Consider the following 8,894-nt stretch of genomic DNA (forward strand, 5'->3'; position numbering starts at 1 on the left):
CACTCCTTGGCAAATAGAAGGGGAAGTCGTGGAAGTAGTGACAGACTTCACGTTCCTGGGATCCCAGATCACCGCAGACTGTGACAGCAGCCATGAAATTAAAAGACGCCTGCTCCTTGGGAGGAAAGCGATGGTGAACCTAAACAGCATGATAAAAAGTAGAGGCATCACCCTGCCAACAAAAGTCCGCATGGTCAAAGCAATGGTATTCCCAGTAGTCATGTATGGCTGCGAGAGTTGGACTATAAGGAAGGCCGAGCAGGAAAGTGATGGCGAACCTAAACAGCATGATAAAAAGTAGAGACATCACCCTGCCAACAAAAGTCCGCATGGTCAAAGCAATGGTATTCCCAGTAGTCATGTATGGCTGCGAGAGTTGGACTATAAGGAAGGCCGAGCGCCGAAGAATAGATGCTTTTGAACTATGGTGCTGGAGAAGACTCTTGAGAGTCCCTTGGACTGCAAGAAGATCAAATCAGTCAATCCTAAAAGAAATCAACCCTGACTGTTCCCTGGAAGGCCAGATAATGAGACTGAAGCTCAGATACTTTGGCCACCCAATGAGAAGGGAGCACTCACTGGAGAAGACCCTGATGCTGGCAAAGATTGAAGGTCAAAGAAGACGGGGACGGCAAAGGATGAGATGGTTAGACAGTGTCATAGATGCAACGAACATTAAGTTGAACAAACTTCAGAGGACGGCGGAAGACCGGAGGGCCTGGCGTGATCTTGTCCATGGGGTCGCGAAGAGTCGAACTCGACTGTGCGACTGAACAACAACAAAAGTGGATAGAAGGGTTAAACACTGCCTCTAACTCACCCACTCTGTCCACATCATGGCTGCCCCCCCCTCCAAGCAAAAAATTTCTGGCTATGGGCCTGTAACAATATAAAACCCAAACCTCCCCCAAAGCCAAATACAGTATGTACATATCCTATTTGTGAGTAATATAACTCCTGCCTGGAGCACTTAAACCCTTAAACCTTAAATTCTTTCCGGCTAAACCACAGCTTAAGATTTTTTTTTGGTAGAAGAGAGAAGCAATCTGTTTATTAAGACTGCTGATCAGCTGTTTCTCTATATATTGGTACCAACCGAGGCCGACAGGAAAGAAATGCTGATTTATCTCAAGAACGCATTCCTATTTTTGTCAGTGTGAATGATGCAGAGGAAATTAAGATTTTGAGAATATGCATATGTTTGTTGTACATAATAGGATCATTACTGTCATCAAAAGAAATCAGACGTGTGCAATTATAATCCTGAGTTTCCATTTTCTTTCTGGGGAAAGAAATTCTTCATAACTATCCTTTCTTGATCTCTCTATGCAAGCATTGTTGTGCTTTTAGTTTTCACTTTTGTTTGTTTGTTTTTCCCGGTTTCCCTCCTGTTTCTTTTGAGACCCCTTTTAACGCAATGTTTTTTTAGGAAGCCAATTTTGAGTCCTCTTTTTCCTTTTGTGTAATCTTTCTGTCAGATTTCCCTTGTCCTGCCTACTCCCACCCACCTCCAGCCCACTGTTGGATGATTGGACTGTTGTCATCGTCAAACCACTCCCTCTCTTCCCCCTCCTGCCCTGAAGATGAGTGGTTTCATTTTAAGTACTAAAATATTGATTCTTATTGAATCTTATTGATATATTGCTAGAGCATTGTAACAACAGGTGTAGCAGGTTCTCTGAATTCCCAACTTTCATCCTAAAGAAGTCTATCCCTTTCCCTTGTGGAGTTATGTCTTTTGCTTTACATCTCTGCAAGGGAAGTGACTAGCAATTTACTTTTAAAAAAAAAAAAGAGAGAGAAAGCTGGGGATTCAGAGAAACTGCTTAAACTTATCAAATGTCCTGAAGGCATTGCACTGGCTGCCAATAGCATACCGGATTCGCTTCAAGGTGCTGGTTCTTACCTGTAAAGCCCTGTACTGCCAGGGTCCGACATACCTGAGGGACCGCCTTTCCCCATATATATCCCAGAGAGCACTTCGGTCAGGGTCACAGAACGGATTGGCCCTTCCAAGGTCCCAAGGATGCCAGAGCTTTCTCGGTGGTGGCTCCATACTGGTGGAATGAGCTCCCGGGGGAGAGCAGGGCCCTGTGGGACTTTGTACAGTTCCGCAGGGCCTGCAAGACGGAGCTCTTCCGCCAGGCTTTCAATTAGGAGCCGCTGCCACCATTACCATCACCACCATTATCACCATCACCACCACTTCCATCATGGTCAGTATTAACATCTTTGAATAACAATTTTGCTTTACATCTCTGCAAGGGAAGTGACTAGCAATTTACTTTTTTTTTTTTTTAAGAGAAAGCTGGGGATTCAGAGAAACTGCTTAAACTTATCAAATGTCCTGAAGGCATTGCACTGGCTGCCAATAGCATACCGGATTCGCTTCAAGGTGCTGGTTCTTACCTGTAAAGCCCTGTACTGCCAGGGTCCGACATACCTGAGGGACCGCCTTTCCCCATATATATCCCAGAGAGCACTTCGGTCAGGGTCACAGAACGGATTGGCCCTTCCAAGGTCCCAAGGATGCCAGAGCTTTCTCGGTGGTGGCTCCATACTGGTGGAATGAGCTCCCGGGGGAGAGCAGGGCCCTGTGGGACTTTGTACAGTTCCGCAGGGCCTGCAAGACGGAGCTCTTCCGCCAGGCTTTCAATTAGGAGCCGCCACCACCATTACCATCACCACCATTATCACCATCACCACCACTTCCATCATGGTCAGTATTAACATCTTTGAATAACAACTTTAACAACTTGTTGATAATGGAAACCTGGCGCCTGGTCTATTACTGGCAGCCTGTGCCCATCGGTCAAAACTGAGAATGGCCATCAAGCTGAATGTCTATATAGGAACTCTCTTTAATACCGTAACAGCGTTCCGTGCGCCTTGGTGTTTAGTCATGCCAGCCACATGACCACGGAAACGTCTCCGGACAGCGCTGGCTCTTCGGCTTGGAAACGGAGATGAGCACCGCAACCCTAGAGTCGGATTCGACTGGCTTTCGAGCAAGGGAACCTTTACCTTTAATACCATAAGTTACCATCTTTAATACTATAAGTTAGTCACTAGCACTTTATATGATGTAAGTTAGTTTTAATGAATTGTTTTAGATACTTTATATTTATTGTATTGTGTTTTTATGACGTTAGCCGCCCTGAGCCTGCACAAATCTAAATAAATAAATAAAATGTAATATTGATATTTTAGTGTCTTTTAAAAATGCAGTCACGATATCAATCATATTGATAAAAGCTTGTGCAAAAAAAAAAAAAAGGTCTACGTGTGCTTTGCTGACGACACCCCCCCTCCCTCGATAATCCTGATTATTTAAAGCATGTGTGGAAGAAAATAAACTGACTCTACAACTGTGAAAATGCAGACAGGCATGCAGAAGAACTGTGCTCAAACCGATTACAATGTTTGTGGGTCGACTGCCAAGAAAATCAGGAGTAAAACAAAAGAGCGGAAACGCCCTCGGTTAAGGGACACAGAGCACCCCACGGACTGCACACCTCTCCCTGGCATGAGTGCCCCCTTCTCTTTTTGCCCTAATTGGCATTACATCCTGGTAACTGCAGCTAACGCAACCCCAGGGGCACTCCAAAACTAACTTCTGGAATCCCCCTTCTCACTGGCTCTTTGTTAAGCACAGCTCTTGTCAGGCGTAATACCAACCCAGAGATCGAGCCGGCTGCCAGAAATCTAGTTAAAGAGCATATATAACTTTTGCTCTGGCCTCAAGAGTTCATTTGCGAAGACTTGAGGTTTCCTTAGGACAATCGCTTAAGCTGGAACTACTCAGGACATGCAATTAGGTGTAAATTTGTCTCGGTCTTCCTTCCTGTTAAACCACAAGGAGATGCAGAAGTCGCAGTGTTTAACAGAGGACCACAGAAAGGAGCTACCTGACCACTTCCTCTCCAGCTACTTTCCCACTGTTTCGCAACGTTGCGGATAAAAAGATAGCTCGAGACCATTCCCTTCCCGAATTTAAGCAGAAAACCAGTTGGGAGGAAAAGGTTAAATCCGCCCTTCCCTCCACATAAGGCCGTACCTCCCAGAAATGGCTTTTGATTTTTTTATAAAAAATGTCAGGTGACACAACAGTCGCATGCATACATCACATGTCATCTCAGTTTCGGAGGTGCTCTGCAAGAACCTCACATGCACACGACCCCCATCAATAAAACTGGAATGAAATGTATTTATCTATACCCAGACAAACTACTGGCCATACATAAACATGCGCCCAAAAGGTTTTGCCTAGAAACAGCTGTCTGAGTAAGCCCGAAGTCCAAATCATTCCAGTGTTCCGGAAAGTACAAATTACATTTTCCAGGATAATGAAAACGTTGCCTCATTAGAGAGAGAGTTTTACCAGACAGAAATGCTGACCCTGATTAAACTCACTGTATCATGCCCCCCAACAGTATTATACCATAGGCCCATAATCACTCTGACAGAGAGATTATTATGTAACACTGACATTTCCACTTGAAGGGAAAGGAAAAGGACACTACGTACACAGCCACTCCACAAAAAAGAGATTCCTTTCACTTCTTTATAGTTAACACTAAGTAGACCCCTAAGCCCAGCTCCTGACATTCATACAATACAGGGACAATAAAGTCACATTCTGAAAATGAAATGAATATCCACAATTTATTACTATCAAATGGTTTAATTGCACTGTTGGGTTCTGAACAATGTATTTAAAAATTCTCCTTGTTCTATTATTTTACTTCACAGAATGGCCATGGTTTTTCAGGACTGTAGGTAAGGAAGGATGTGAAATAATCCCCCCCCCCGTTTGTTGAGAAAAGCCAACTAAAGGGAGATTCCCACACATCAGCACCAGTATTCCCTCTAAGCTGAGTTAGTGTGAGCTACCTCACAGTTTTTTAGCCTCTAGCTCACACATTTTCGTCTTAGCTCAGGAAGGATGGCTCCAGAGCAAACTAATATGTGCAGTAGTCAAATCGCTCACTCACAACTTTAATGCCCATAACTCACAAAGTAGATTTTTTGCTCACAAGACTCCACAGCTTAGAGGGAACATTGATCAGCACATGAAGCTGCCTTACACTGAATCATAAGAGTTGGAAGGGAACTCCAGGGTCATCTAGTCCAACCCCCTGCACAATGCAGGAAATTCACAAATACCTCCCCCACACACACACACCCAGTGACCGCTGTTTCACACCCAGAAGATGACAAAAACCTCCAAGATCTCAAACCAAACTGGCCTGGAGAAAAACTGCTTCCTGATCCTTGGTCCATCAAGGTCAGTATTGTCTACTCAGACTGGCAGCAGCTCTCCAGGGTCTCAGGCGGAAGTCTTCCAGTTTACCCACTACCTGGTCTTTTCAACTGGTGCTGCTGGGGATTGAACCTGGGACCTTCCACGCGGCGAGCAGATACTCTACCACTGAGCTACGGCCCCTCATGAACAACCAGCCTCCCTATCCCCACCACCATTGCCTTACCATGAACTCTTCCAGGGTCTGATAGGTTTTCCCCCGGAACTCGCAGTAGTTCTTCCTCTCCTTGCACTGCGGGCAGCACTGACTAGTGTCCACGTGAATGCATCGGGGGTGGAGCCTAGGGCACTCGGGCTGAATGCACAGCGGGCCCTCTTCCGTGCAAAGGCAAGGGCAAGCAGAGGGACCCGGTGTAAACTTCTCCCCGATAGCATATACGAAGCCACTCTCATCCACACAGCCTTTCCCACGGTAGTCCGGATAAGCGTACTCCTCCGGAGGTTCCGGGGTCGTACTCGCAACGGCATCCAAAAAGGAGGATTCTTCCGCAACCGGAAGCTCCTCTTGAACACCATCCATCTGCTCTCGGGCTTGGAGGCTCCCAAATTTAACGCTGGTTGCCTGGCTACTCACGGCTTGTTTTTGTTTAGTCCAAAATTCCTTATTAGAATAATTTCTGCTGCTCTTGTTCTTCCAGTCTCTGGTACCCTCCTCTCTACCATTCCTGCCGATTTCACTTGTTTTCCCCGGTCCTGTCTGGTTCTGGTTCTCCCGGGCTGATGCGTGGTCCCTCTTTTCTTGGCTCATCTTGATCTCTTGCTTGTCTTGAGCCTTGGCCAGTTTTTGGAAAGGGGCAGTGGAGCTACAGAGAGCAACCATCAGGCAGCAGGTCACGAGGAGGGAGCTAGAAAGAGCCCCAATGGCCATCGCAGTAGAGCTGGGCATCACCTATGGCATCCCAGGGGGGGGCAGGGATCGCTTCCTCCACTTCAAAAGGAATCAGTCTGTCAATCCACAGTCCCTGGGGAGAGATCATTGAGGACATTTTCAATTTTCCGTCTGTACCTTTTCATAGTCAACAGTATTACGTCTACAAGGAGAAATAAATTAATGTGGACCAGCACAAGTCTTAAACTTCAGAGATTCCCTTCAAACTACAGCTCAGCTACTGATTTATTTTTGCAATCCTTGTACAGGTTGCTACTTCTCGGCCTCAGTTCTCTGTCTCTAAGATGGGAATGACAATTTACGTCATCCTAAGCAGTCTGTAGACACAGGATAAGTCAGAGACCTGCCATGTGAACCCCTGTAAATCACTAGGGAAGGGGGGGGGAAATCAATGTAACGCTTAAGGGTATCCAGGGTATTTGGATAATCAGACATTCATACAAGGAATGTTATTTATAAAGTGATCACATTGACTAGGGGGAGGGTCTTACGTGTTGGGGTTGGGGGAAGAAGACCGTCACAGTATTCATGTAACCAGGAATTCGAAACAAGCCCTGTACAACAGCTTTAAACTATTAATTTTACACTTGTAGGGAAGAAAAACCACACAGCGGGGTTTGTGTGATCTGGATACATACAAAAAGAAACGAATCTCCCCAAATCACAGCAGACTCCACAGCAAACAACCACCGGTACATTTCCACTTTTTGGCTGCCCATACCATGTTGCTCATTAATCGTTCATTCAATCTGATCAAAACTGCCTCATGACAGGGAACGGAACGATAGCCTTTATTTTAAAAAGAAACCCACCCAATCTCCAAAAATCCAAATGAAGTTCAACACACCGTAGCCAAACTTGTGCGCAAATTCTCTCCATAGAATCCCCCGTTCTCTTTCTTATTTACAGAATGCTAGTAGCTAAAGGACTGCATCGTATAGTGTTATTTAGAAGCAAATACTTCATCAGCAGTCCTACACCATAAATTCCCCAGACGTAAATCCACAGGAAGGGTAAAAACTGTATATCATTCCTTCCCCCTCCCCTCACATTAGCATCTCTAGTATTCAGCCTCTTCTGTGGTTAAAATTTAACTCTGTATCTACACATCTCCTTTCTAATGCATATGCACCTGCAGACTTTAATCCTTATCCGGCATTCAGAGCAGAAATCGACTATGGCAGACACAGCAGCACTATGGTTAATTCAGAATATTCCGATTGAAGTTCACGGTCTGCTCAAGAATAAATCATTTGAAGGGCTGCCTTCTTTAACTTACTGCGATACTTCTAACCACAGAAATGCATTGATAATTTAGGTTAAGGGTGAGGTTTTCAAAAAACCCATGCAACAATCTCTCTCTCTCCCTCCATATATCTAGGTATGCGGCGAAGTCAGAGGCAATGACTGGAAAACCAAATAAGAATCATTGTGATACAGTGAACTCTTAAGTCCAAGGTTCAAGTCCCACGGAATCGCTTCAGCAACTGTTCACCCTCACGAAAAACTAACAGTATTTTTAGGAGACTAAACATATTGCGGCATAAGCTCCCAAGAGCTACGGCCAGGTTAAGCCGAAAGACTCTCGAAACTGAGACAGCCTAGTTTTCTCCCCCGTCCGAGGTATGAAGGTGGTTTTTAGAAAGGATCATGGTTCACAGCGTATGTGTTCCCATGTGCTTTTTTTAAAGAACAGGACAACCTATTTGACCAGGGGCAACAGTGGGACAAAGAAAAGAGATTCACCCTCGGTGGGAAGAGAGGCTTCCTTCAAGCTGCCTTTTTTAACTGCCCCCCCCCCCCCCCCGCTGGTCTGCTGCAACGGAGGCTACTCTTCTGGAATCTCTTCAGCCTCAGTTTCCCTTTTAGAAAGCAGGAAGCTACTCACCAGGTCTGTGATGGAGATAAAGGTATTGTGCACACTTTTAAAAGGTGCCGGATCAATGACAAAATAAGACTCAGAGACCTGGTTCGAGGTTCATGTGTAGGGACCGGCAACTCGTGAGTAAAAAGAGGGATGCAAGCGATTAATATTTCCCAAGAGAACAGCAGGGAACAGCAGCTAAAACTCGTGAGTAAAAAGAGGGATGCAAGCGATTAATATTTCCCAAGAGAACACCCCCCCAATATACTAGTCTGAGACTGCACAACCGATCCTATCCCTCCACCCGGGGTTGCTTTTTAAGTACAGCAGCAGCAGCATCTCCCTGGCCCTTCATTCAGCAAGACGGAACAAGACCTCCCTGCCTTTCGAGGGGTCTTCCTAGGAGACCCAGGTTCGAATCCTGCTTTGCCGCGAAACTTACCGGGTGACCTTGGGCCAGCCCTTCCGCCCACCTAGCCTGGCCTACCTCGCAGGGTCGCTGTCGGGATGAATCTTCCTAGGAGACCCAGGTTCGAATCCCGCCTTGCCGCGAAACTTACCGTGACCTTGGGCCAGTCCTTCCGCCCGCCTAGCCTACCTCGCAGGGTCGCTGTCGGGATGAGGGAAAAAGCCGAGGAGGCTGCACGCCGCCACCCCTGAGCTCCCAAAACCGGGAGGGAAGGTGGAGAGAGAGAGAGAGAGCAGAGGGCGATGGCACGCACCCACGGAGGGTGCCCCATCCCACGGAGCGTGCATCCTTTCGGTTCCTTGCCGGGTCCCGTGTCAAACGCAGCCAAGCCCAATTTGAAAAGTGCTTA

General features: G+C 46.3%; 1 protein-coding gene across 1 annotated transcript; it reads right to left on the bottom strand.

Annotated features, from left to right (window-relative positions):
- Positions 1-2,149: 2,149 nt before the first annotated feature.
- On the bottom strand, positions 2,150-6,209 carry VWC2 (von Willebrand factor C domain containing 2). Its single transcript, XM_015405482.1, has 2 exons — positions 5,490-6,209; positions 2,150-2,230 (listed from the first exon to the last, which is right to left on the bottom strand). Exons 1-2 carry the CDS (start codon positions 6,207-6,209, stop codon positions 2,150-2,152), a joined length of 801 nt encoding a protein of 266 aa, XP_015260968.1.
- Positions 6,210-8,894: the final 2,685 nt, after the last annotated feature.

This window comes from Gekko japonicus, unplaced genomic scaffold, assembly GCF_001447785.1.
Source record: "Gekko japonicus isolate JY-2015 unplaced genomic scaffold, Gekko_japonicus_V1.1 scaffold2053, whole genome shotgun sequence".
In the NCBI taxonomy this organism is placed as follows: Eukaryota; Metazoa; Chordata; class Lepidosauria; order Squamata; family Gekkonidae; genus Gekko; species Gekko japonicus.